The sequence below is a fragment of the Ceratotherium simum genome, chromosome 11 (assembly GCF_057802395.1).
Source record: "Ceratotherium simum simum isolate JZ-2026a chromosome 11, ASM5780239v1, whole genome shotgun sequence".
Lineage (NCBI taxonomy): Eukaryota > Metazoa > Chordata > Mammalia > Perissodactyla > Rhinocerotidae > Ceratotherium > Ceratotherium simum.
In genome coordinates this window covers 44787976-44814892 of record NC_141910.1, presented here as the reverse complement: position 1 = coordinate 44814892, position 26917 = coordinate 44787976, and the positions used below count along the sequence as shown (strand labels likewise).

The 26917-nt window shown below is 37.5% G+C and overlaps 2 protein-coding genes across 4 annotated transcripts in view; one reads left to right on the top strand and one right to left on the bottom strand.

Annotated features, from left to right (window-relative positions):
• The first annotated feature begins 96 nt into the window (after positions 1 to 96).
• NDUFAF7 (NADH:ubiquinone oxidoreductase complex assembly factor 7) lies at positions 97 to 14974 on the top strand. The gene is made up of 10 exons (XM_004418137.3): positions 97 to 170; positions 450 to 613; positions 4449 to 4529; positions 5493 to 5603; positions 8206 to 8419; positions 9514 to 9572; positions 10285 to 10395; positions 12770 to 12913; positions 13984 to 14157; positions 14692 to 14974. Exons 1-10 carry the CDS (start codon positions 116 to 118, stop codon positions 14905 to 14907), a joined length of 1329 nt encoding a protein of 442 aa, XP_004418194.2. The 5' UTR covers positions 97 to 115; the 3' UTR covers positions 14908 to 14974.
• Positions 14975 to 16725: 1751 nt separating this feature from the next.
• PRKD3 (protein kinase D3) overlaps positions 16726 to 26917 on the bottom strand; it is a 90018-nt gene continuing 79826 nt past the window's right edge. For 2 of the 3 annotated variants that reach the window (XM_087436886.1, XM_087436888.1), the window contains 5 exons: positions 26168 to 26329; positions 25832 to 25930; positions 22712 to 22979; positions 20321 to 20406; positions 16726 to 19454 (listed from right to left, as the gene is read on the bottom strand). In XM_087436886.1, coding sequence (XP_087293012.1) covers positions 19281 to 19454; positions 20321 to 20406; positions 22712 to 22979; positions 25832 to 25930; positions 26168 to 26329 — 789 coding nt within the window. In that variant the 3' untranslated portion in view covers positions 16726 to 19280. The remainder of the gene's footprint in view (positions 19455 to 20320; positions 20407 to 22711; positions 22980 to 25831; positions 25931 to 26167; positions 26330 to 26917) is intronic. The other variant, XM_087436887.1, reaches the window with a different exon arrangement.

Below are 26917 nucleotides of genomic sequence, written 5' to 3'. Positions count from 1 at the left end.
CCACAGCTTCCTTCCGCTTGGCGGCTGACGTAGTTCCTGCAGGGGGCGGGTCCTCCCCCGGAAGTGGCCGTAATCCCCACCCCCGGGCGGCGCGCGGCTGAGTGCGAAGTTCGGCATGAGCGTCCTCGTGAGGGCGGGTGTGGGGCTGCTGAGCGCCCCTGCCCGTGCGGGTAGGCGTTCGCCTCTCCGGTGCACGGTTGCCGTGGAAACCGCCCGGGGGCCTTCCTCGGTTACGGGCCCCTGGGGCGTTCTGGGCGGGAGACTGGAGTCCGGCCTCAGACGCGAAACGGCTGTGAGGTCGTGGGCGGCGTGCTGCGGCCGGGGGTCCGCTTTCCCCGCTTCGGGCGAGGTTAAGGGGTAACGAAGCCGCTTTGAAAGCGCTCAGGCCGCAGTGCACTTGCAGATATTAAGATGTTTAATGGGTCCCGTTTCATGTGTGTTTTTCACAGTCATTCCCTGTCTTTGGAGAGGGAAATACTTCAGCTCCGGGAAAGAGCCGGCAGAAAACAACCCGGTGACTCCAATGCTGCGGCATCTTACGTACAAAATCAAGTCTACTGGCCCCATCACTGTGGCCGAGTACATGAGGGAGGTCCTGACCAACCCAGCCAAGGTATGGGTCCGGGGCCCGAGGGCTAGGCCTGCTGTAGCAGCTTTGCGAGATGTGAGCCAGGAGGGGTGTGCGCTGAGAGGGGCCCGAGGGTCCGCCGCCCGGGCAGTCGGGGTGTCTTACAGGGGAAGAGCCACCCCGAAGACCTGGGGACAGATTAACTTAACCTGGTCAGGCTGGAGCAAGTCAGCGGCAGTGCCATTAGAGAGGAGAGGACAAATTCCCAAGGAGTTCGGGAGTCAGTGTAACCGATTGGATTTATGAGCTGAGGGAAGGATGACTTCCGTACCTGGACTGATGGTAGATAGTGGAATCATTTCTCCAGGAGATGGGAATGCAGGGGGAGGAAGGGCAGCAGCTGACTTAGGAGGGAGGGGAAGGACAAAGAGTCCAGTCGATATATCAATTTGGAGTTTATACGGGACTCAAGTGGAAATCTCCAGTAGGCAACTTGAAATATGAATTTAGTGCCTGGAGAGCTGCCTGTGTTGGCACAGCATCAGCAGGTGTTGGAAGCATATTCCGGGTTTTCTTATTGAGAATGGAAGGTCTGGGTCTTGACGTTTCTAGGGTTAAGCACTGTCACAGCTTTCTGACCTGCATTTCCTTGTCTGCTCTCCAAAGCCACTTGGGGAAAGCCTGTGGTCCTTTTGTTTTAGAATGTTTCACCTTATGCTGGGTTGAAATATGAGCTCTGTGGAATTTTAGGGTTGGTTTGGCCTATTGCTGTTGGATTTGGTGGAGTGTCCAGAGGTTTAGTAAAGGCCTGTACCCAGTGCTGCAACCTACCAAAAGTTCATATAAGGAGAAACTTTAGAACCAACATCTCTGGGTTAGAGTGAAGGTCCTCCGCTCATCATTTATTCCTTTATTGATGCTTCATTTATTATGGAGCATGACACTTATGTTCTAGTGAGAAAATGAAGTATAAATAAGGAAACAAATAGTTAAACAAGATAATTATAGATTATTGTAAGTGCTTCTAAAGGGAAAAAAACAGGTTGATAGGATTGAAGGTAAGTAGTGCCGTGGGAATGGGGGTGTGTAGAAGTTCATAGGTGGGTGGCCAGCACATTTAAGCTGAGGCTTGAAGGATGGGGATGGGCCAGCCTGGCAAAGAACTGGGAGAAGCGAGTTCCCAGCTGAGGAACGGGAAATACAAAGTTTTTGAGCTGGGAAATCCCTTGGCACATAGAAGGGAAAGGCTGGAGGGCAGTCACTGGGGGTGGGGGGTTGGTGGTGAGGAGAGTAGTATGAGATGAGTTTGGAGAGGTGAGGATGAGTATGATGATGAGTATGAGATGAGCCTTGCAGTTCATGCAAGGCTTTCATGGAATTTATATTTTTGTGTTAGTGCAATGGGAGACCATCAGGAAGTGCATTTTATGCATATTGTGTTGGCAGTGACATCCAGGTGAAGATAGTAAGTGAGCAGTTGTCTCTTGAGTGTGAAGTTCATGAGAAAGATTGGGTGTGCATATATAAATTTGGTCATCATCAGTATATGGATGGCATTAAAACCCAAGGATCTAGGGAGAGTGTACTTAGAGAAAAGAAGGTTTCCCAGGATTACACCTTGAGGTACCTCTTGAATTTAGAGTAGAGGTTCTTAACCTAGGGATCCTTGAATAGAAATCAGGGGGTTTGCAAACTTGGATGGGAAAAAATTACTCCTTTATTTTCATTAACATCTAACTGAAATATTTAGCATTTCTCTAATTATGAACATAGGCAACAACCAAGTAGCATCAGCAATACTGAGACTTTAGCATAAGTGGAAATCAAATCACTGGTATTGTCGTATCACAACAGAGTGATCACAAGTATTTCAAAATACCATTGTGCTCATGTGTACTTCAAAACTTCATTACTGTTAGACCTTTGGCTCCGTTTATTTTTTTTTTTTTTTTTTTTGGTGAGGAAGATTGGCCCTGAGCTAACATCTGCCAATCCTCCTCTTTTTGCTGAGGAAGACTGGCCCTGGGCTAGCATCCATGCCCATCTTCCTCCACTTTATATGGGATGCCGCCACAGCATGGCTTGACAAGCGGTGTGTCGGTGCACGCCTGGGATCTGAACCAGCGAACCCCAGGTCGCTGCAGTGGAGCGTGCGCACTTAACTGCTTGTGCCACTAGGGTGGCCCCTCCATTTTGTTTTTTATACACTTACAAAGATCCATATATATTACTGTATCACAAATTTGTTAAATATTTAATAAGTATTTTTCAATTGATTTATTTTGTAATCTTGTGTATTTTAAGTCCTGTGCATTTAAAAACTTTCCATGAAAGGGTCCATAGTCTTCACTAATCTACCAGAGTCATTCATAACACATGCAAAAAACGCCCCTGAAATGCTTACTTATGAAGGGAAAGAAAAAGGCTAGAGGGGGGATGTTGTGTGGAGTGAAAACAAATTTTTTTTAAAGATGGGAGTGACTTAGTTCTATTGCTAATGCTGAGAGGGAAAAGTCAAAGCTGTGAGAGAAAGGAGATGAGAACAGTCCTGGCCTGTGAGAGCTGTGTGAGTGGTGGCGAGGATCCAGAGCACAGGTGGAGGGGTTAGGTGTGGATGAGAGCAGAAGGGGAAGGCGTTTCATCCTTCGGGTCCCGAGGAAAGAGTGGGAACAGGCGGAGGCCAGGTGGGGTCAGGAAGCCGAGGATGTCGTATTTAATGACATTCTTTAATTCCTGTGTGGGCAGGAGCCCAGGTCACCTGCTCAGGGGCTTGAGGAGCATGGGGAGTTTTTTAACAATCCATTCTTGAGTGTTTCTTGAAGGTGAGGCATTATGCTAAAACTTGGGATATGAAGGTAAATAAGACATAGTGCTCGCCCCCAAATAATTGTGCCTTCTGGGGAAGAACGTAGACATATAAGTAAAGAAGCTCAGAAAAGAAAGTGCTGGATTTAGTCTGAGGTTCGAGGGCTGGAGGAGGAGGTCAAGGAAGTGGCATTTGAGCAGATTCAATCTTACTGAGATAAGATTGCCAGCAGAAATGGAAAAGGAGAAGGGAGAGCATTTGCAGCGGCATGGATGTGTGGCCAAGCAGGGCTAATTTAAAAAAAATAATAACTTTTTATTGAGATATAATATTCAAATAGAAAAATGCACGAATGAAAAGTTTACAGCTTGGGGCCAGCCCGGTGGCGTAGTGGTTCAGTTCGTGTGCTCTGCTTCGGCAGCCCGGGGTTCGCCGGTTCAGATCCTGGGCGCGGACCTACACACTGCTCCTCAAGCCATGCTGAGGCGGCGTCCCACATAGAACAACTAGAAGGATGTACAGCTATGACATGCAACTATCTACTGGGGCTTTGGGGAGAAACAAGGAGGAAGATTGGCAACAGATGTTAGCTCAGGGCCAATCTTCCTCAAAAAAAAAAAAAAGTGAAAAGTATACAGCTTGATGAATTTTCATAAAGTGAACACTCCCCTACCACCAACACCCAGGTCAAGAAACAACATCTCCAGCAGGCAGGGCTAATTTGGAATAGAAAGTGTGAGAATTTGGAGGAAGAGGCTGGAGGGGTAGGCAGGGTCTTACTGTTGGGTTGTGGGAGCAGGGAGAGATGGGGAGAGTGTGGAATACTGTAGAGATGAGGATTGCATGGCTTCTGCCTTTATAGTCAAGGAGTAATTGTTTTTCTACCAGTTCTGCAAAATAATTGTTACTTTGTAAAATTTAGGTAAAGACACTGTGTTTATCTTATTTAGAAGAGAGAACTTTCTTACTAAACAATTGTTTATTTCATTGTATACATTATGTAAGATTTTGGAAGGGTGTTTTAAAAAGCCTTATTTGAAAATTAATTTTTCTCTGTTTTCTCTTTTTACTTAGGGATATTATGTGTACCATGACATGCTAGGAGAAAAAGGAGATTTCATTACTTCACCTGAAATAAGTCAGATCTTTGGGGAGGTAATATCCAGTGTAAACTATAAAAGAAATTTATATCACAAACATTTGAGAGCAGATTAAGTTGTATTATTCTATAACAGTGTTTTACAGCTTGGTTTTTGTGATTCAAAAGTTTTAATTTTTTAGTAGTTTATATATGGAAGGAATAGTGAGCAACACAGGAAAGATAATGGTATAGAGGACATTTGAAAAGTTTATACTTTTCTGTAGAAAAGGAAATGTAGAGATAAGAGGGACAGAAAGAAAAGAGATGGAAGTAAAGAGGTTGGAAAGTAGGAGAACCAGTTGAAATATGAGAATGGAAGGAGGAAGAGAGACGGAAGGAAAGATAAAGAAAAAGGAGAGTGGCAAAGAAGGAAGAGAGAAAAGATAAAAAAAATTGAGAAATTAGTGGAATCAAGGTGTGCTCTAGAGCCCCCACCCGTGACTTAGCCATAGTTACAGTAGAAGTCTCCCTTTAAGAAACTTTATATTCTTTTCAGGAATATTAGTTCATTTATTTCTATATAAGAACCTTTGATCAATTTAGAAATAGGAAATAATACACAAGAGGAAGTAGAATCCAGATATTAAAAAATATTACTTATACTTCAAAGCCATGTAACGATTGAAATCATATAAATATGAAGAAATGGCATAATCGTTTCATGTGTCTATTTGCTTTCAAATACTACTACCTTTCTGTAAGTGATATCCTCTTATATGTGTCATGGGACCTTCTATAGTGGAGGCTGCCTTTTAACTGTTTTCTCCTTTTATTAGGCTTCCTGAATGGTTTCTGTAGTAACAGTCCCAGTGAAGGTCCTGTGTATATATACATATATGTACATATGAAATAACATACATATGGTTGTATGCAAACATTTTGCTTTCTGGTGTAAAGTGTGTATTTACATGGAGATATACATTGTGATATACTTTTATACTTTATAGTATTTTAATGTAGTTTTTTCCTTGTCACAGCTGCTAGGGATATGGTTCATCAGTGAATGGATGGCCACTGGAAAAAGTGCAGCTTTCCAACTGGTGGAACTGGGCCCAGGTAGAGGTACCCTTGCAGGAGATATTTTGAGGGTAGGTAATAAAAAAAAGTCTTACGGTCTCACGTATGTGAGTCTTACTACTTTTGACCGAGTTTGCAAACTTCATCGATTTCCTTGGTTTTCAGTCCTACTTCCTTAATCTTAATCTCATATTTCTCAACTAAAATATAATGTCAGAATAATGTAATGAATCATTACTTATTGTTATCTGTTTGTAAGCTTAAAAATGGGAGTGAGGAGGCAATTGTGAAAGCTTAAAGTGTAGAACATTTAGAAGACATTATGGGAAAATATATTTGTCTTCTGTGGGGAAAGAACTTTTTAATTATATAAAACAGAAGCCATAAAGGAAAAGATGAATAATTTCAACTACATTAAAATTAAGAACCTTTTGTTCTTTAAAGAAATTAGAAGCTTTTTGTTCTTCAGAGACTCCATAAAAAGAGTAATGAGACAACAAAGAACTAGTAGTTAGAATGTATAAAGAATTCCTTTAAATCAATAAGAAGGTGACAGATAACTCAGTAGAAAAGTCAGGCCAAAGATGTGAATAAGCCCATCATAAAAGGGGAAATCCAAATGGCCAATAAAAACAAAAAGATGCTCAGACTTATTGGTAGTTAGCGAAATGAAAATTAAAATCACAGTGTGATACCACTGTATCCTCAAAATTAGAAAATCTGACAACATCAAGTGTTGGTGAGGATGAGGAGATGTGGAGCAATGGAACCCTCATATATGTGCTGCTTATTACGAGTATAATTTGGTACAACCACCTTGAAAAGCTATTGGGCATTATCTACTAATGTCAAAGTTACTTATACTGCATGACCCAGGTATTTTACTGCTAGGCATATACCCTGCAAGAACTACTGCCTATGCGTACCAGGAGACATGTACAAGAAGATAGCAACCTTGTTTAGAATAGCAAAAAACTGGAAACAAACCAAATGCCTGTCAATGGGAAAATAGATCAATAGATTGTAGTACAGTCATATGGTGGAATACTAAGTGCTGTGAAAATGCGTGAAATCACAGCAGAATGCAACAAAATTCAACATGGAACAAAATGTTGAGTGAAAATAGCAATTTGTCAAAGAATTCATATCATATGATTCTGTTTATATAAAATCCAAAAATAGTCAACATTAAACAATATGTTTAGTGATACAAATATATTTAGTAACATTTATAAAGAAAAGGCAGGAAACGATAAACTCGAGATTCAGAGTGGTGGTGACATCTGAGAGAGAGGAAGGAAATGGGGGCTTTAAAGGTAAAAGTCATGTCCTATTTCTTTAACCAGATAGTGAATATTATCCTGTGTATCATTCTTTCTATCATTCTACTTGATATTTTATAAAAATATTAAAAAGGAATATTGTTTACAGTACATAAGTAATAGTATTTATTAAACTTTTATAGTTTATACTGTTTTTGAGTTTATTTCATGGGTACCTGGCAATTCAGTGTAAAAAACAAAATACATAATATAAATTTAAATTTCTTGATGCTATATCATTTTTGCTTGAAATTAGGAATTGAAGGATTTTTTTAAAAGAAAGTTTATAAACGTCTCACAAATAAGAATCCTGGTTATATTATATTTGAGGGGAAAAAAAAAATCAAAACCACTGATTTAAGTTTCCAAGGCTCTATTTTATATCTCTTTAAATTGGCAGTCATTTGAATATAAAATATTTAATAAGAGCCTCAAATAATATAGTCTTGTTTCAAGTACTTTAAAAATCAAGCCCACAGCTTTTAAAATGTATAAAGGATGCTTTCCTAGATCAAGTCCTCAGAACTCTTAAAAAGCCAAAGAATTTAAAGGAATTAAAGAAAATAGCCAAACGTATTACAGATCTGTTTTCAATTTTTATCTTAACTTTCTGAAGGATTTTTCTCTTGGGAAGAAGTTTTTCCATTTATAGTTTCATCTCAAAACTAAATTTGGAAAAATCATTTTGTCTGTATTATCAGTCTGTACCTGCGTATTCAGGTCTGAAAAGTAGGAGGCAAATCAGTGAAAATTAAATTCAAATAAAAAATAATATTGATGTATTTTATGCTTTTGAATTTTAGCATTAAAATATTGGTAAAATATTAGTGTATTCCTTTTTTCCCCTCATGCTTACAATAAAAAAAAATGTGTAGCTAGGAAAAAACTGAAAATGTGGAAGAATCCCAGAGTTAAACTGTCAACGTTTTAGTGCCATTCAAATTTGATTCCCTGAAGATAGAGTTTAATCCTCTCAAAGATGAGGTTATTTCATAGACATGGTGGCTTTATAAAATCAAGGCTATATTCATTTTATTTCCTTGGTCTTTTTTTAGACTCCTAATCTGAATCATTGTTTTTTTTGTTTTGTTTTTAGATGCTAAATCTTTTATTTTCATTTGTTAATCAATATTCTAATGTTTATCATTAGGAAACCAAATTGTGTACTGTCTATTTCTTCTGTAGATTTTGCTTAGTAACTCTAATAGGTTATGGTTCTCACAGACTGCTGGAGAGTAGCTTGTCTGAGAAACAGATCTCTTTGAAACCAAATATTACTTCTGTGACCTGGGCAAATTATTGAGGTAAATGGTTGGAAAACGTAAATTTTTTTTTGTCTTTTTGTATTTAGGTGTTCAGTCAGCTTGGATCTGTTCTGAAAAACTGTGACATTTCAATACATCTGGTAGAGGTGAGCCAAAAATTAAGTGAGATTCAAGCATTAACACTGACTGAGGAGAAGATCCCATTGGAGCGAAATGCTGGATCTCCAGCATATATGACAGGGGTTACTAAGTCTGGAATTCCAATTTCCTGGTATCGAGATCTGCAAGATGTTCCAAAAGGTAATTATTTTACATTGATTAATGAAAGAATGTTGATCACAACCCCTCACAGAATTGCTAGGTGACCACAGCTTTGAAGAACGGTGTAAGAGTTAGCGCTACCAAGTCCCTTATCCATAGAGAATAGTGAACTTCTTTCTACAAAAGAGCATGTATTGGAAAATAAAATTGCCTAACATTAAGGAGAAATCAACTTCATGCGGTTTTACGAAATCAAAACAAAACAAAGACCAAAGTGTAGCTCTCTGTTGTCCTTTGTAGTTTGTCGCTACCGCTAAGATAGTACTGATGATGAAGCAGCCCAAGGCCGCAGGGGCTGAAGGAAGCAGTGTTGCTAGATGGGTTCAGTTTAGTTACCTCATCTTTTGAACATTCTTATTTGCTTAAAGGGAAGCGAGGGCTGGTGAGAAGATCCCTGCACTCATCAGGCATCTTATACTCAATGAGCTCCAGCTCAAACCTAAGGTGGTGGTCTGACTTTGGGCAAGGCACCTCAGCCATTCCTAGTCTCAGCCGTCTCGGATGATTTTAGGAAATTCAGATCCTCTTCCAGCTAACAAATTTGAGTTCTCTTTTTTTTTTTTTTTTTTTTTAATTTTATTTATTTATTTTTTTCCCCCAAAGCCCCAGTAGATAGTTGTACATCATAGCTGCACATCTTTCCAGTTGCTGCATGTGGGACGCGGCCTCAGCGTGGCCGGAGAAGCAGTGCGCTGGTGCATGCCCGGGATCGAACCCGGGCCGCCAGCATCGCAGCGCACGCACTTAACCGCTAAGCCATGGCGCCGGCCCACAAATTTGAGTTCTAATTTCTTTCAGGCCTAGTAATGAGTAAAGATTAAACTGGTAATTGAGATATATCAGCTCTCTGACCCTGATATGTGGAAAATGAGAGTAGTAATAATGTTCTTTGTACGTTCTGCAGAGTAGGTGTGCCTTGAACAGGTGGATGATTCTGGGGTAGTGATGATTATGGAGGCATTACAGCTTCCAATGTGAAGAAGTAGGCATTTTCTTTTTGTTAATGTTCAAAATAACCAATTAATTGCCTTAAAAATGCTGAAATATTAATTTTTTCTTCTTTTCTCAAATAGAGTACAGCTTTTATCTTGCACATGAATTTTTTGATGTTCTTCCTGTGCATAAGTTTCAGGTATGATGGGGAAAAAAGTCGCATTTATAATTGAATAACAATGTTGTAAGAATAAACATTACAGTAATTTAATTATTCCGTATATGAACATGTTGAAGTTAACTATATTTGGAATTTTGAGGAATATAAATAATTGAAAAGCAAAAATGAAATATTAAGTAGAATTGTTAATTCTCTTAGGATAATTATTAAGAATTCTTAATTCTCCTGGGATAAAGATGTTGGCGAATATAACATGGTAAATGGCTATAGTACAATGAAGGATTATTTTATAGCAAATATTCTTACATTCTGTAGATTAAGATTTTTCTTCGTTCTTTCTGTGAGGAAATTTAAGATCTGGTGGTAGTGTTTGTGTACTGGTAACTTGTAAGGCTAAGAGTATATATTGTTATGTTGTTAGCAAAAGCTTCTGATTAGTCCTCCTGAGTCTGTTTTCCATTTTTTAGGCACTTTCCCTCTATGTTGCTTATTTTATCTTCCACAGTGCCATCTCTTATCTAAACAATGTTAATAGTTTGCATCTATCAGTGTAGTATTGTTCAAAGGAAATGAAGTAATGCCTTTAAGTAATTTTAAGTTGGGTAAAGTGCTCTGTAAATGTTAGTCATCTATCTTATAGATGGCAAGAGGAGAAAACTAATAGTTACTTTGGTAGAGGCAATTTTGAGAACTTGCAGATATTTGATTTTATGCGTTATTTTGTGTTTAGAAAACACCACAAGGATGGCGAGAAGTATTCATTGATATTGATCCACAAGTTTCTGATAAACTGAGGTTTGTTTTGGCGCCTTGTGCCACTCCAGCAGAAGCTTTCATACAAGTAGGAATAAGTTTTTTTCTTCTTAAGTTTATTGCCAACCAAATCTTCAAAGTTATATTTTCTGAATTATTATTTTAGAGTTCCTTTACGGGGGAGATTTACACTGGCAACATGTGAGGTACTTTTTATTAATGGTGAAAAGTGCAGAGGATCTAGAGTCACGAGACTGGGTTAAAATCATTTCTTAGCTGTGAGACCTTAATGTAATGTAATAAGAAAGTAAGTGCTCACCCAGCAAGTTCCTTACCTTCTCCGTTTACCTTAGTTCTCTATCAAATGGTGACAATATCATCAACTTGACAAGAAGAGATTGATGTCTATGAAAACTGTAGTACAGCGTATAGTAAAGTAACAACAATAACTATTTATTGAGTACTCTGTATGGATTACTCTATATTTTCTCATTTAATTCTCAAAACAACTCTATTATTAGGTAAGTTTTATTGTTAGTCTCTTTGGGCTACTGCTAGAGCATGCCTTTTTTTCTCATGCTTCCACCCAGATGTGAATTTGATTCTAGACTGCCAAAATGGTAGGTTTACTACTGTTTCCTGTTGACCTCAAGGAGTAATCACAGGAGCCCGTCTATCTTGGGGTTGTGTTTAAAGGTTCAGAAAAACCTGTACTTCTCAGGAAATGTTTGGACTTTAGATTGCCTGTTTTATTCCTTTTTTTCCAGCTCAGAAAAAAAGATTTCTCCTTTCTAGACCATAACTAAAAACTTCTACCTCAGAAGTTATCAGTTTTAAAAGCACAAGAGCTTTTAAACATAAACCTATGAATTAAGTTTTCTTTGCAAAGCGTAAGTTAAAATATCAGCCTAAGCACTTAAACATTTGTTTTTTCATGTTCTGGCTACCTAATTGTACCTGAGTGAGAAAAAAATTCATAAAGCTACCAACAGCTAACCCCCTGGGCCTGGGAATTGTGCTTTTTTTTAGTTCTTGACTTGAGTAGCATTCACTTGTGGGAGAGGGAGTGATGATTTTCCCTCTTATTTGAATGGGGCAAATGGTAATAGAATCTGTTATCTTGAAGAGCAGTCTGAGGTGGTAAGAATGTCAGCATGGTAAGCTGAGGCGTGTCAGCTTATGCCTGAGGTGGCTGACCTCATGGTTTTTATAGTTAAACCACAGTAATTTATTTAATAGCACTAGGGGCTAAGTGGTTTGTTTCCTTTCATCCTCACAACAAGCCTAGTGTTTATGTAATGAGGAAACAGACTTGGAAAGGGTAAGGAACTTGTCTCTAGTAAGCAGTAGGAAGCGCTGCGAGTCAATAACTCTATACCTGATAGACCTGTGCCATTACAGGCCGAGACATCAGGGCAGGTCAGTACTTTGTTTTTAATAGGGTGTTAGGAGGGAGCAAAAGTTAATGTATGTTTTCATAATGAAGAAGAAAAATTTTCATTATCTCAGGAATTAGTGAAATTTCATATATACTAGTCAAGTTGACAAGTATTAATGTTTATTGTCATTTCACTTTTAAGCTAATATGCACTTATTGAGAACCCTTAGTTAATAGTTGAACATCTTAGGAAATAAGGGCCTCAGGTACATTGGCACTAGTTCATAAGCTGATCTTTCTAGATATAGGACATATCATTGGGATACCTTTGCCCCAACAAAAGGCATCCTACTATACTTGCTTAATAGGGTCTGTTTTCTTATATTGGGTTTATATCATTTATTCTCTCAGCACAATTTTTTGAGTGTCTATAGTGTACCAGGCCCTGTTCCAGGCAGACAAAAATTCCTTTCCCATGCTTTCAACCCAGTGGAATATATTTATATGAATTATAAAAGTATTATCACCATAAATAAAATGGTAATGTACTTGGTCACTGGAGGGGGTGGGATTGGGAGGGCATACTTTTTATAAAAGTGATTAAAATTAAAATGTCTTTGTAAACTTAGTGGACAGCATCCAAGAACCAAGGAGTTCTGTATAATAAAAAGGATGTCATGGGGGCCGGGCCGGTGGTGCAGTGGTTAAGTGCGCGCGCTCCGCTTCAGCCGCCCGGGGTTCGCAGGTTCAGACCCTGAGCGTGCACCGACGCACTGCTTGCTAAGCCATGCTGTGGCGGCGTCCCATATAAAGTAGAGGAGGATAGGCACGGATGTTAGCCCAGGGCCAGTCTTCCTCAAGAAAAAAAGGGAGGGTTGGCATCGGATGTTAGCTCAGGGCTAGTCCTCCTCACCAAAAAAAAAAAAAAAAAAAAAAGGATGTCGTGAAAAGTTGAGTGTAGACAACATGTTCATGTTGGGAAGGAATTTATTTTTATTGTAACTAAGATATACTCATTGTAGAAAAACTCTAAGGAAACAGTTCTTTTGAATGATGTATTTTGATTCAGCTGTTCTCTTACTAGCGCGATGAAACGAGGGATCACGTGGAAGTGTGTCCTGATGCTGGTGTTATTATTCAGGAACTTTCTCAGCGTATTGCACTAACTGGAGGTGCTGCACTGATTGCTGATTATGGTCATGATGGAACTAAGACAGATACCTTTAGAGTATGTATAATTCAGTAACATGATTTATCAGAATTTAATTGGTAAATTTACTTAGTTATCATTTGTTAGGTTTGAAGCTCACTGAAGATCTTTATCTTATCTTTGGTTTCTACAGTGCCTAGCATTGTTGTATTACATTATTTTATAATTAATATTAATTCATATAATTGTAATTACTCTTAACCCTAGATCTAACTCCTAAGCCTAAGCCCACTGTCCAACTCTCCTTTGAACAAGGTCTGAATCATCTACCTTCTTCCTTACATTGCAGAACCTAGGTTTGCATAGATCCTAGTGAGCATCTGAATAATACAAATGGAAAGATTTTCTTAAAGTTCTTAAAATTTTCTCCCCCTCCTTCATTTAAAAAATTTTTTTTGGTACTTTGCAGATTTGATCTAGCTACAGTAATATTCAAACTTTTCTGTCATATTTTCAACATCTTTTTTCCTTTCCAGATGTATTTTTTAATCTTTCTAAACAGCTTATGTTCTTTGAATATGATCGATTCTGTTCAAAATACTTTAATTGAAATACATTTAACTAGATGCTATTAGTCATTGCCTAGATCTGTGGTTCTCAATTTCTAACTTTATTGTATCTAAGAAAACCTGGAGTTTGTTCAAAATGCCAATTCTCTAGCGTTACCTCCAGGATTCTGATTCACTAGGTCTGGGTAGAGCCACTAACATACTCTCAGGTGATTGTGATGCACATGGTTGATGGATACACTGTGTAAAATACCATCCAGGTTCATATAACCTGAATTCAACTGGAGAATTAATGAGATCTCCTCTGTTCCATCACCAGAGCCATTATTAAAATGTTAAATAACTGTCAAGAGCAACATCTTCAGGCACTCCAACATTGTATTTTATATTGGGTTTTCCACATAGCATCTTATTTGAAGAAAGGGTACTGATGCATTATGAGTTTGTAAACCACTGATTTAGGGCATATTTCCCTTTATAAGAGTTATGTAAAATGTGCTAAAATGGTAGCATTTCTTTAATCTTGATAATGAAACCATAAAAAGACAAAAACTCATCATTTTTAAAATTACATTTAAGGGGTTTTGTGGCCACAAGCTTCATGATGTCTTAATTGCTCCTGGAACAGCAGACCTCACTGCTGACGTGGACTTCAGTTATTTGCGCAGAATGGTACAGGGAAAAGTAGCTTCTCTGGGTCCAATAAAACAACAAACGTTTTTAAAAAATATGGGCATTGATGTCCGGCTGAAGGTAATGATTTGTTTTATTTCACTATCATTAAATATTGTAATTTCATAGTATTTCAAAAAAATATTTTAAGTCAGTTCACCTGGTCTTAATACTATTATAGTTAGCCAGATCCTTGGTGTTCCAGTCTTTTCAGTAGTGTAGGGTTTAGTGGACCCAGACAGCCTGGGGGAAGAGTATCCTGGTGAGTTTTCATGCATCTCCATATGAAGTAGAATTAAGACTTCCAAGTAGTGTTCATGTTCATTAAAAAAACTTGACCACGTTTATGGGTATGAATTTTATAACTTTTCTGAGGACATATTAACCCTTCAGTGTAGATCAAACCAAACTGGGAATATTTGTTAAACATAAATCCATAGGTTTGGGTCACAGCAGTCTATGTTTTTAATAAGCACCCCATGATTCTGAGGCAGGTGATCAGAAATCACGTTTTAAGCACTGCTTTATCGAATAGCTAATAATCACTAGTATTGCTGCATATAACTAGGAATCCTTTCTTCTGGTTATTTTTACTAACAAATTGCTTCTTTTCAGGTTCTTTTAGATAAATCAGATGAGCCATCATTGAGGCAGCAGTTACTCCAGGGATATGATATGTTAATGAATCCTAGGAAGATGGGAGAAAGATTTAACTTCTTTGCCTTGCTACCTCATCAGAGACTTCATGGTGGAAGTCGTCAGATGAATGCACATCAGTCAAAACCCTCTCCATCACCTGTAGCTGGGTTTGGTGAACTTGTTTGGCGGTGATATTTCAGTTTTGACTTTTTACCAAGTCTGCCTAGGAACCCAAAATAAAGGGAATACATTTCATATATCACAGGTAAAATAAGTATTGAAATATTTTCTCTTCACTGCTCTTGACACAACTGCTCACAACTCAATTGTGTGCTCTCAACTTAATGAAACAAGTTATTGTGAAACTGAGTTTCCTTGAATAAGGCTAGTTGTTGTATTTTTATTTTAAAAAGTAAACATGAACACTGATAGGTTTTTTCCGGTTTTTATTAAACCAAACTGGCCATTCATAGGGGACTGATTAAATAGAATTATTCATATATTACTTTTTAAAATAAAGTAGAGCAGTATGTTATTTATTTATTTTTTCCCCCAAAGCCCCAGTAGATAGTTGTATGTCATAGCTGCACATCCTTCTAGTTGCTGTATGTGGGACGCAGCCTCAGCATGGCCGGAGAAGTGGTGCGTCAGTGTGCACCCGGGATCCGAACCTGGGCCACCAGCAGCGGAGTGCGCGCACTTAACCACTAAGCCACGGGGCCGGCCCTAGAGCAGTATGTTCTGTCGTAGAAAGATCTCTTAAGATTTAGTAAGTGAAGAAAGGGTGCAAAAATGTTTTATAGTTACGGTTCCATTTTTGTTGGAGAAAAGCTACATTTAAAGAAATGCTTATAAGTAATTTCATAGAAATTAATATATTAGTACAGACTGGTGGTTTTCTGTTTTGTGATATTTACTTGTACATAAAAAGTAAGGAAAGAATGCCCAATAATCACCATTAAATTTCCCAATCTGGAAGTGGGTTTGAGGTGTATGAGCTTATTTATTTGTTCTCCTTTGTGGTATCTGAATTTCTTACCATATGCGTTTGTGAATTTTATAATTAAAAACAAAATTAGATTAAGTTTTTCAAGTCATAGTAAAACCAGTAAATCTGACATATACTTGAAATATGAGAGTAAACGTAGACTACGTAGCTCAATTGTAAATTGAACTAATTCTTTATTTTCAGATATATGTCAAGTTTTAGTTCTATAATCTCTCATTTTTTGGTTCATAGAACTTTTATATTAATACAAAACACGTGGACTTTCTGAAGACTTATATTAGCAACACAAATTTACAAGTGACATTAAAGGAAAAGAATACTAGTCATGTCTTAAACTTATGGCTTAACTATTATTGCAAGTTCATTGGCAGAGTGATGAACTGTTCTTTTTATTGCTTCTTTGGCTTAACTGAGAACAGGACTACCATTCTGCAGCTCACTCTAAAGTAAAGGAAGATGTGGAGGCATTCTTTTCAGATGCTGCGCAGCCTTGGGTCATTCCTAGACAGTCTTATTGTATTTCCATATTTATTTTCTTTTTTCAAAGACTTGAGAATTTTTAGATGAAAATGCCCATAGTTGGCCCTTCCTAATTATTTAATAGTTTTTATAATTAAGAGGGAGGAATTAGGCAATGCCTTATATCTTAAAACCTGGGAAATTAACTTTGATATTAGGTACTTAGCTTATTTAATTCTGGCAGTTGAAATAGTTGAATATTTGATAGCAGTTCCTGAAAAATTTATTATTCCAAACTTTCATTCAAGAAATGAGACCTCCAGATAATTACCTCAAATTTCATATAAAATTATAATAATGAGTTGTTTTTTATTTTAGGAAGTTAAAAAAAGAATCAGTGTTCTTAAATATAGCATTATTCCATTTACAAATACTATTTCCAAAATAGTTCTTTTTCCAAGGCCTGGGAAAGTAACACAACCAAATAAAATTTTCTTTGGATACCTCTATTAGAGATAGGCTCAGGTTTTCACATGGAAAAGTATGGTGATATGGAAATAACATTTTATTATCAAGCTTCTTTGAGGATATTTACAAAAAGTGGGATGTAACAAAAAAAAATATAAAAATGTACTGAACAGTGTCATTATGGACTACTTTGTACATTATCAAATGTTTCTAACAATTATTTCTTATACAAACACAACTTCAAGGCAAAAAATGGTTATGCAAGTTATACAGTATCTGGAGTAGTTAGTCAACTCCAAATTATCTGACAGTGCCTTTACAAATTTTTTTAGAAAACTTTTTAGGCGTTCAACAACAACAACAACAAAAAGAGTGCAATTAATTTCATGGCTTGTAAAATTTGATTATAATAAGTATAGCAAAGAAACAACATTCCAGTTAATTTTCACCTTATGCAGTAAAACCATAATAGGGTGCCTAAGTAATCCAGAATTACTCCGTTTTGCACACTGAAATCAACAGACTTACTTTGGAGAAATTTGGGGAAAGTCGTCCTCTATCACAGGGAAAATACATTTCTAAAAGGTTTTGTAAAATTAATTTTTAGAACTCCTATATGAGAATGAAATAGTGAGAGATGTGGAAATGTCTCCTGGAGACATTTATGGGTAGGCAGTACAGCAGAGTGATTGGGAGGGGTTTAGAGGGACTTGAGCCACACTGCCTGGGTTCAAATCCACATACTGTGTGACCTTTGGCAGCTAGTTACTTAATCTCCCTGTGCCTCAATTTCCTTATCTGTGAGATGGGGTTCATAAAGCTTTCACCTCATGGCTGTTGTGAGGGTAGGTTAAAACATGTCAAGAGCTTAGAACATAGGAACACTGCATGTTTGCTACCACTCTCTCAAGGGTATTTTTGGTTCTGGATAAGGGAGTAGCTTCAAGGATCTCTAAAGGCCCTCTCAGTCTTAGTCTCTTCACATACAAGAACATTCTTTTCCTTTGCTACCTCAAATTCAGTGGGCAGTGATAGTTAACACTTTTATATTTTTTAGTTTATTGAATATGTTCATACATATCTGATCTTCACAACAACACTATGAGGAAGGTAGAAGCAAGAATTCTGAACTTCATTTTACAGATTGAGGAACATGAGGCTCAGACAGCTCGTTACCTGCCCAGGCCAACACAGCTAATAAAGAAGAGCCAAGACTTAAACCCAGATTTTCTGACTCTAAATTTTTTGCTCTTTTTTGAGAGGAAAAAAAAAAGGTCTAAAATGATTACTGAGGAATGAAGAAACAAAAAGCCACTGGATTTTTAATAAGTGGATGGTCCAAGATCTTAAACTTTTTTGGGGGAAAACTATTAGTAACTTTTTAAAAGCTATGAAAAAAATCTAACCTCTTAAGTCAAATACTATATTTCAGTAGAAAACAATTTCTTTAGCTGGCTGCTGGAGCTGAAATGTTAAAAAAAAAAAAAGTTATTTCATTCTCCCATTTGCTCTGCTGATAATATAGCCCTACCCTTATAAAGTGTTTCATGCTCCACCCCACCCCCACTCCCCCAGATGGCTTAAAATAATAGATTTAAAAACATTTCGGATATCTGTAAAGCCCTTCTATAAACTAAGGGAAGAAAAAAAGGATACTGTTTGCTATTCTTTCCTTAGCATTAACTGACCCTGCACTGACCTACTTTTACTATATATTTAATTTTCTTCCTCAAATTATTCAGCCCTGTTTAAAGGTAAATTGGGTGCTGAAGTTTAGATCTCTGCTCATTGAGTGCTGGAATCCAGTTGTGGCATCACAGTGGTCTCAGTGGGAACGTGAGTATTCAGCAGCAGAGTTGAGCTGTGAGAAGACAGACATAACTCAGCACCTAGACCAGCAGTTCCTACTCCCGGTTTTGTAACATCAGTTGTCCCAAATTATCTTTGAGGCTGTTGCAGCACACTCACAAAAGGTGACAACTTAATTTTTAATTATGTTGTAGAGAGCATATTCAGATTTTTAAATCCAAAAAGTTAGACATCGCTGTTTTGGAGTCTTGACTGACCTAAAAAAGAAAGGTGAAACAGTGCGGCACTCCTACTCTAGACATCTAGGAAAAACCCCTCAATGGTCAGTTACACAAATGTTTAAAAGTCCTTATAGGAAATCATGTACTGGTGACCTCTCAGTTATCTCTTAAATGCAACCTGTTGAGTAATCAACCTTACGACTCTTGTATGATGTGGTCAAGCTATGTACTAACTGGACTCTAGCTTGCCTTTTTCTCCTGTTTTAAAAATAACATAAGAACAGGAAAGGGAAGATAAATTAAGTGCCACTATTGTACTAAAGTGAAGTATTAGGAAAAGATACAAAAACCAGTTATTGCTTATGCTATAAAAATTTATGAAAAGCTTCATCTTGGTTCCATTATGTGTTTTTATTACTCAGTTTCCCCTCTTGTACCTACTCATTATGAACTACAGTATTGGTGTCACCAATTTCTTATCATATTTCCTCATGTCTTTGCATCCTTGCAGATGACAACCTACAAAGAACAACAGTTGTGCAGCAAAATGTCAGTCCATAAAATGAAAACCTTCCTTACTGAAGTTAGCTCATTGATAATTAAGGATCTTCTTCCATATCATCTGGATTGGGAGCCATAATGAAGTGTTTTGGGTATACAAGGTTGTGTGTGTATGCATGTATTTCCCAGCGGGCATCATCACTCTCGTGTGTAATGTAACGTTCTCCAATGCGAGTTTCAAATTCTCTAAGGTCAAGCCAAGTCTGATAGTCCTAGAACAAATGAATTAAGAACATAAAAGAAAGCAAATATCGTCAACCTTTTTTTTTGCTTAGCATCCTAGTCATATAATTGACAACCCTACTCATTAGTACTTGTTATTCAGTAAGTTCCATTTGTAATATTTTAAATTAGCAATGTTAAAGATAAATACTTTTTCAAATTCAGAATCTAATTAAGAAAGTAACTAGTTTCTGAAATTAAAAAAAATTGCCTCAGGCTTCTGAGGCAGCTAATAGCAATCATTAAAACATTTTGTTCTATACCATGAGAGGCCTACACCTTCCTCCTCAAACTAGGGAAAGTGCTTAGAATCTATTATCAGGATACTTGAATAATCACTGAGACTACTATGATGGCACTTGTTTTGAAGTTAATTCTACCCCTCACTCCCTTTAAAACAGTTCTAAAGCTTTCTTCTTTATTCTGCAGTTTGGGGGTATCTTTTAACAAATGTACGCAATAGCTTTTGGGAGAATTAAGCCAAACATTTTAAATGGCATTTCTGATCTCCTCAATTGCAAATAAATATAAACCTTTTAGGGACATTTTAAAAGTAAAATATATTTGACAAAATAATATGTCATGCTCATCTTACAAAAAGGTGAAATGAACACATAAGGCCCTATAAAAGGCTAAATCATTGCTTTCGGTTCATGGGAGCTGAATTGCATTTGAATGGTGTACTACAAAACCTCCCAAGATTCAGCCACAGGACAGATTAATCACTGAAGAACACTTACGTTATTCTAAGACGTGGAGGATCTGTTTGATCTTAGAGTGGTTTCATGGGATAAGACAGGTCACACTGAACTGTTCAATTGAGGATCACCCAACAGAGACAGACTTTTTTTTTTACCTGTAGCCAGGGATGACTAAGAGATTTGTCCACGCTGTAACGTTTTCTCATCTTCACTTGAAGTAGGTTGTTTATAAGATCAATTGCTAAGGGAAAAAATAAAATTAGATACATCAATTTGGGTGTATGGAGCACCCCAAACTTGTGACTCTACCTGGAAGGCAGTTCAATCCACAGAAATACAGGGTTGAGGATTTTTGCTTCTTAAGGACATGGCCATTAAGCTAACATGTTAGTGATCCATTTAGTGATCCACAAATGTTTACTTAACAGTGTACCTATTTTATTAAGGAGGCAGTATAGAGTACAGGTTAAAAAGTATAGACTCTGGAGCCAGCCTGTTTGGGCTGGGAAGTTGTTCTGCCACTAACTGCGTGAGGATATGGGGTCAGTTACTAAACTATATTGTACCTCAGTTTCCTTATCTGTAAAATGAGGCTGTTGAGTTGAAATTCGTTTAATACGTGAAAAAGGCTTAGAACACTGCTTAGTACATAAGTGCTAAGTATTAAACTATTATTATTTCAAGATGAATAAAACAGACTGATTACTCGCTGATTTTTCTGTCTTCTTTCCCCTCCAGTGACACCATGTTGCTGTCTAGTCCCTGGCTTGGTCTGGAAGAGTAGCCAAAGCCATTGCCTTGTCTCTACAGATGTGGTTAGACGTAGGTGATAACTTATTACCAAAAGTTCCTACTCAACAGGCTTTAACAAATAAGATCATGGTGTTTTGATGTTTGTGGTGAGATCTTGGTATACATATTTTATCCAGTTATTTGGAGAAATGGACGAACTGCAAAACTGAAGCAACCATGTAATTATATACTGACTGTAGTCCCATGGAATGATATATTTGAAATAGTGATACTAAGGCCTGGACCCAGGGATGAGCCAAATGAAAGACTTATACTAGTTGTATTTTTCTTCTATATGCCACAAAACTAGCAAAGATTTTCCATAAGTATTTTAATTGTGTTCCAAACACTTCAAACCTTTATCCATTGTTCCTTAAACGGTGGTCCACCGTGTGCATCAGAATCATTTTGGGGGTATTTATTAAAATGTATTCCTGCATATCATTCCAGCGGGTGAATCTGAATCTCTGGGGTATAGCCAAGGGTTTTTCTTTTAATAACTCACCAAGTGACCCAGATATACAAGGTCTACAGAACACACTGCCCCAGAAACTCTAAGATGACTCGGGTAATATCCAAAACCCCTCATATGTACTTCTTTAATTAGCTCTGTTCATTACCAAGTGAGCCTGCTACTGCCTTTACATGTTGTTCTTCAAACTTCCCCAGTTTAATGGACTATTAATCCCTATCATTTGTTTTTTGGAAAAACAAGCAAGACTCCCCTCTTCCAAGGGTTGGCTAAATCCAGGTGGGGGTATTGCCCAGAAATGGTTCTATTAAATTTCTATGGGACTGTTAAATAAGGTTGTAAGTGGTGTGCTCTTCCTATCAGTGTCAGTAAACTAAAGAGGGTCAGTCAAGTCATTCTGGATGGGTACAGAACCAGGGGTTGCACATGCAAAAGCCTTCATCACCAGGCAGGAAAAACAAATGTATGAAGCTTCCCAGCAGTGGTCCATAGGAGAGCTGAAAACAAACTGGGGAGTGTCTATTGAATATAAAGCTCATTCAAGGTATAAAGAACCTGAGCTACAGGTCTTCACTCAAAGTGCTTACAGTCTGGTTTTGAAGATAAGAAAAGTTATTATGAAAAGATAGAGTACTTATGGAAGAATATGCCCAACCAGTAGCCTAAGTAGATCTTATGCAGTTTAGAGGAGGAGTTTGGGGAAGACTTCACAGATGAGCCATAAGTTAAAGGGTCCTTGAGGGACTGGAAGGATTTCAGTAGCAAGGAGGAGGGACTGCAGGCAGGGAAAAGGCCTCAGCAAAACGCAGAAAACAATTCAGAAGCGAGTACACAACTAGGTTTGTGTAGGGGAGTAGGAGATGAGGCAAGAAGGTAGGCTTGGGCCATGGCACAGAGACCTACAGCTGCAAAGTGGTTGAAGGGAGGCCAAAATATTTGGGAGCAGAATAAGATGAAAGTAGTGTTTCCTGAAGATGGCTTTGGCAGTGGTGACTGGGAAAGACCAGAAAAGAATGTCTAATGTGTAGGACAGTTGAAAAGTTATTTTAGTAGTTTCAAAATGAGGCAATTGGGGCCTGGATTAGCACTATGCCTGGGAACTGTAAGGAAGATACAGAAAAGACAATGTAAAAAGGAAGAGTGCTCAAAAATTGGTACCCAGTTGAATTTGGAAGATGAATGGGAGATATTAAAAAGAGAAGTCAGAAGAGACAGGCTGATTTGGGATCACAAAGATTTTGAGACTAAAGGGCACAGAGCTAAAACTTTTTTTTTTTTTTACCTTCACCAGAAATTTCTCTCCATGGATTTGGTGGGTACATAAAGGCAGCATTTTGGATTTGGTCATTTATATCTTCATCTTCATTAAAAGGAAACGTGCCACTGAGGCTCACATAGACGATAACTCCCACTGACCACATATCTAGAGAACGGTTGTAACCTTTGCTCCTGAGAACTTCAGGAGCTAAGTATGCTGGGGTTCCTACCACAGATCTCCTGAATGACTTTTCACCAATGATGCGTGCAAAACCAAAGTCACACAGCTTCACCTAGAAATCAAAGGATGATGTTAATTTTATATTATATATATATATATATATAAATTATCAATCTATATATACATACCTGTCCCTAAATATTATACTGAATTATTTCAACACACTTGCCAACTGTATTGATTATGAATGTCAAATATATGATCATAGATAGGGAAACTGTAAAATACCCTTTTCCCAAAAGGCAAATACATTTATAACCCTGTGATCCATTACTAACATGGTATGAAGAGTTTTCCTATTGCTTATTTCAAAAAACCACTTTTGAAATCTAGCTTGCAGAATGCCAAATACCAAACTCGTCAAAGTTCAAAGTTTTGTAATAAAACGGAGGGTGCTGATTTTTTATCATTTGGCTTTTAAGGAGATTGCTTTCCTGTCATCTTTGAGCAGGAATCATGTGTTTCACTTTTGAGGACTCAGTGGCCTCACAGTGCCTGGACATAAAGGTACCCAATAAATGTTTGCTGAATGAAAAGTAAGTTACGACATTTAAAAACTTACCCTTTATTTTGCTTAATTCTAGAAACTCTCTTCCCAAGGATACTATAAATTGACAAGTAAATAAAATTGAAGTGTATTAAATAATGTGGCCAGTAGAATAATGCTAGAGATTGCTTGAAAGAATAACAGTAACAGTGTTTTCTATGACTATGGAACAAATTATTGCTAGTTACATGTTTAGATTTGAAAAAACTTATATCTGAAGGTAGCCATAGTCACTACCATGTCCTTTTGGGAAGTGAGTTCTGGAACTGTGTTGAGCTTGGCAGAGCTCAAAACACTATCTTGCTGCCCCTCTTCTAGTAGAGGTTCAGATTTTGGCGGTATCTAATGATGCATCCATGCTGAACAAGCAAATAACAAGTACTTTCCAGAGGAAATGCCGACTCACAAAGTGTCTTCAGAAAAAGCATTAAGATAAATTGAAAGAAAAGAATATTTGGCCTCTACAAACTAGTGGTACAAATAGTGACTGGAAAGCAAAGATGAAGGTGTATTCAAATGCTGCTTGCTGTTTCTGGGATATGGCTCCTCATACACGTTTTTATAATGACATTTGTTCTGTGTCATTATTGAATTTGACTACTTTTCTATTTGAGCCTTTGAAGAATGGAATTATTGGCTATGAAGAAATGTGAACTCTCTTTTTTTTTGTTAAATGCCATGTTTCAGCTAACATCTTGAAAAAGTAAAGATGACTTGGCAGTTTGACAGCTGCATAAAGAAGTGTGGCCGTGGCTAGCACTTGAGCAAAAAACAGTATATCAACTAAATGACATTATTTTCCCTTTGTTCCCAACGGGAACAATGGGGATGACTAACACAGAGGTCAGAAAGTTGGAGTTTTAGCTTTAGCTGTAGGGGTGTGCATCCTTTGCCCATACTATTTTGAGGATCAAAAGAGATAATATATGGAAGTTTATTTAGAACATCTATTAGGGAACCAACTATTAGGGAACCCTTTTTGATCTCACAATGATAGAGATTCTCTTTTAACCAAATAGGGATTATAAAAGAAAGAATATGATTACTTTTTTACAAGTAAAAGCTGAATAATTTTTAAAAATACAATCAATCATATGTTGCTTAACGACTGGGATATGTTCTGAGAAATGTGTTGTTAGGCAATTCCATCGTCGTGTGAACATCATAGAATGTTCTTACACAAATCTAGATGGTATAGCCTACTACACACCTAGGCTATATGGTACTAATCTTATGGGACCACCAAGGTCCGTCATTGACAGAAATGTCGTTATGTGGCACACAATTGTACTTTTCTTTGAAGGATAATTTGAGTTGTATTTACCAAGTGAAACAGCCATCTGTCTAATTGTGCATGTGTTAAATGTACATAAGCAATAGTCTGGCAACAGATATTCTAGCTGATTGAAGGATTCATCAGTGACAATCATGAAACATTCACAGGTACCACCAACATATATCTCTCAGGACAACTGTTTCAAACTTTAGGTTATGATCCATTTTTAGGTTATGAAATAAATTTGGATCAAGATCAACCCTTTTAAATGAAATGATATTTAAATGAGTAAAAAACAAAATCAGTGCATCACGCATAGGACACATTACACACGATATTGTCATATATATATATATATATGAGCGCTGGTGGTGATGGGAAGAGTAATTCTTACATAGGCTTTGGTGAAAATGTTTGAAATAGAGTACTCTAAAGAGAAAGAAGAGTTGGCTGCCTGCCTCAGCCAAAATCTAGTATCTCCCATTTCAGGGAGAAACCCCTTAGTCTGTTTTGTTTTATAGGGAATTTGTCCTGGGCACCAAGCACCAACCAAGATTGATTCTCCGCACTTCATTCCCAACCTACAAGGAGAGGTGAATTGCAAACAGTCTATGTGCAAAAAGCTATTCCTTGAGATCTGGTCAAGTCTAAAAAGTCTTTTTTTTTTTTTTTTATAATTTTATTTATTTTTTCCCCCAAAGCCCCAGTAGATAGTTGTTTGTCATAGCTGCACATCCTTCTAGTTGCTGTATGTGGGACGCGGCCTCAGCATGGCCGGACAAGGGGTGTGTCGGTGCGCGCCCGGGATCCGAACCCGGGCCGCCAGTAGCGGATCGCGCGCTCTTAACCGCTAAGCCACAGGGCCAGCCCCAGTCTAAAAAATCTTAATGAAAGTAATATAATTAGTAAAATCTGAATTCAAATTATTCAGGTATTAATCTTCACTGTCAGTTACAGGCTAAAAAGGTTATTTCTTTTTAAGATGGTTATATAGTTGAACCTACAGCACTGCCTTTCATTATGTGGGTACTTCGTAATGTTGTCAGACAGATACTTAAAATGGTTCTGGAGACTATCTTACCTGAGGAAATGGCTCTGCTGATGCGAGTAGCACATTTTCTGGCTTTAAATCACAGTGCACAATATTCTTAAAATGTAGATTCCTCAAAGCAACAAGTATCTGTTATTGAAAAAAACAGGTTTTTGTCAAAGCCTGGAAAAATCATAGCTAAACCGGTCTGACCCCTTTGAATGGTATAATTTGAAAAGTTCACTACAGTTCAGTAAGATTTAACTAAAAGTGTTATTCTATTCTTCAAGGTTAACAATTCCCACAATATCCCAATATGTATAAGCACTGCTATTTTGTTCTCCTAGTTTTTAATTATTCTCTAGTTTCAAAAAAGAGTTAAAATACCTGTGTGACCATGAATTTAGTAATTCGTTCTGGAAGTCGACTTTTCTCACTGGATAGAATCATTTCCAACATATCTCCATGCAGCTTTTCCATTACTACAAAAACTCGTTCTGGGGTTTCAAACATACATTCCAGGTTTACAATCCCAGGATGGTGCAAATTCTGGAATTGCAGGATACATATGACCAGAGAAATAATTTTACTGTGCAAATATCTAACAATGTGCTGCAATTAATTGTACGGAATACATGGCATAGAAAGAAAAACAGCACAGAAAAATAATAAAAGCAAACAAAATAAAAAGGATCATAGATTCTATTTTTCCAAGTTCTGTACTGGAGAGTAGATGCACTGAGGGAAAGAATGTTTTTGCAATTTGACTATGTAGTTGCCCTTGTTCATTACTACTTCTTTCCATTCCTTCTCATCTTTTTAATCTTCTGACATTACTCTAATTTTATGCTGCCTGTGAATAGGTACCAATTGCCAATCAAATCTTAGCCAATTTCACAGAGCTCTTTGGGGCTGTATTTGTGAAGGTCTTTGCTCAAGAGATGGTTTTGTTTTGAAGGTAGTTATTTATCTAAGTCTTGATTCTCATTATATTATAACTCAATTTAGTCTCCTCTCTTTTAGGCTTAGCATCTCTTTACTTCCATCATCCCATGTTTCTTGAGCACTACTATGTTACCAGGGTTGGAGAAATACAAAGACGAAAGCGATACTGTTTCTGCTAAGAAAAAGCAATCT

Excerpts from the sequence above, each read along its gene's own strand:
- NDUFAF7 (XM_004418137.3), top strand. The coding sequence starts at position 116 with ATGAGCGTCCTCGTGAGGGCGGGTGTGGGGCTGCTGAGCGCCCCTGCC. Across the intron at positions 171-449 it reads GAGCGCCCCTGCCCGTGCGG|TCATTCCCTGTCTTTGGAGA; the intron begins GTAGGCGTTCGC and ends TGTTTTTCACAG. Across the intron at positions 5,604-8,205 it reads TTGCAGGAGATATTTTGAGG|GTGTTCAGTCAGCTTGGATC; the intron begins GTAGGTAATAAA and ends TTTTGTATTTAG.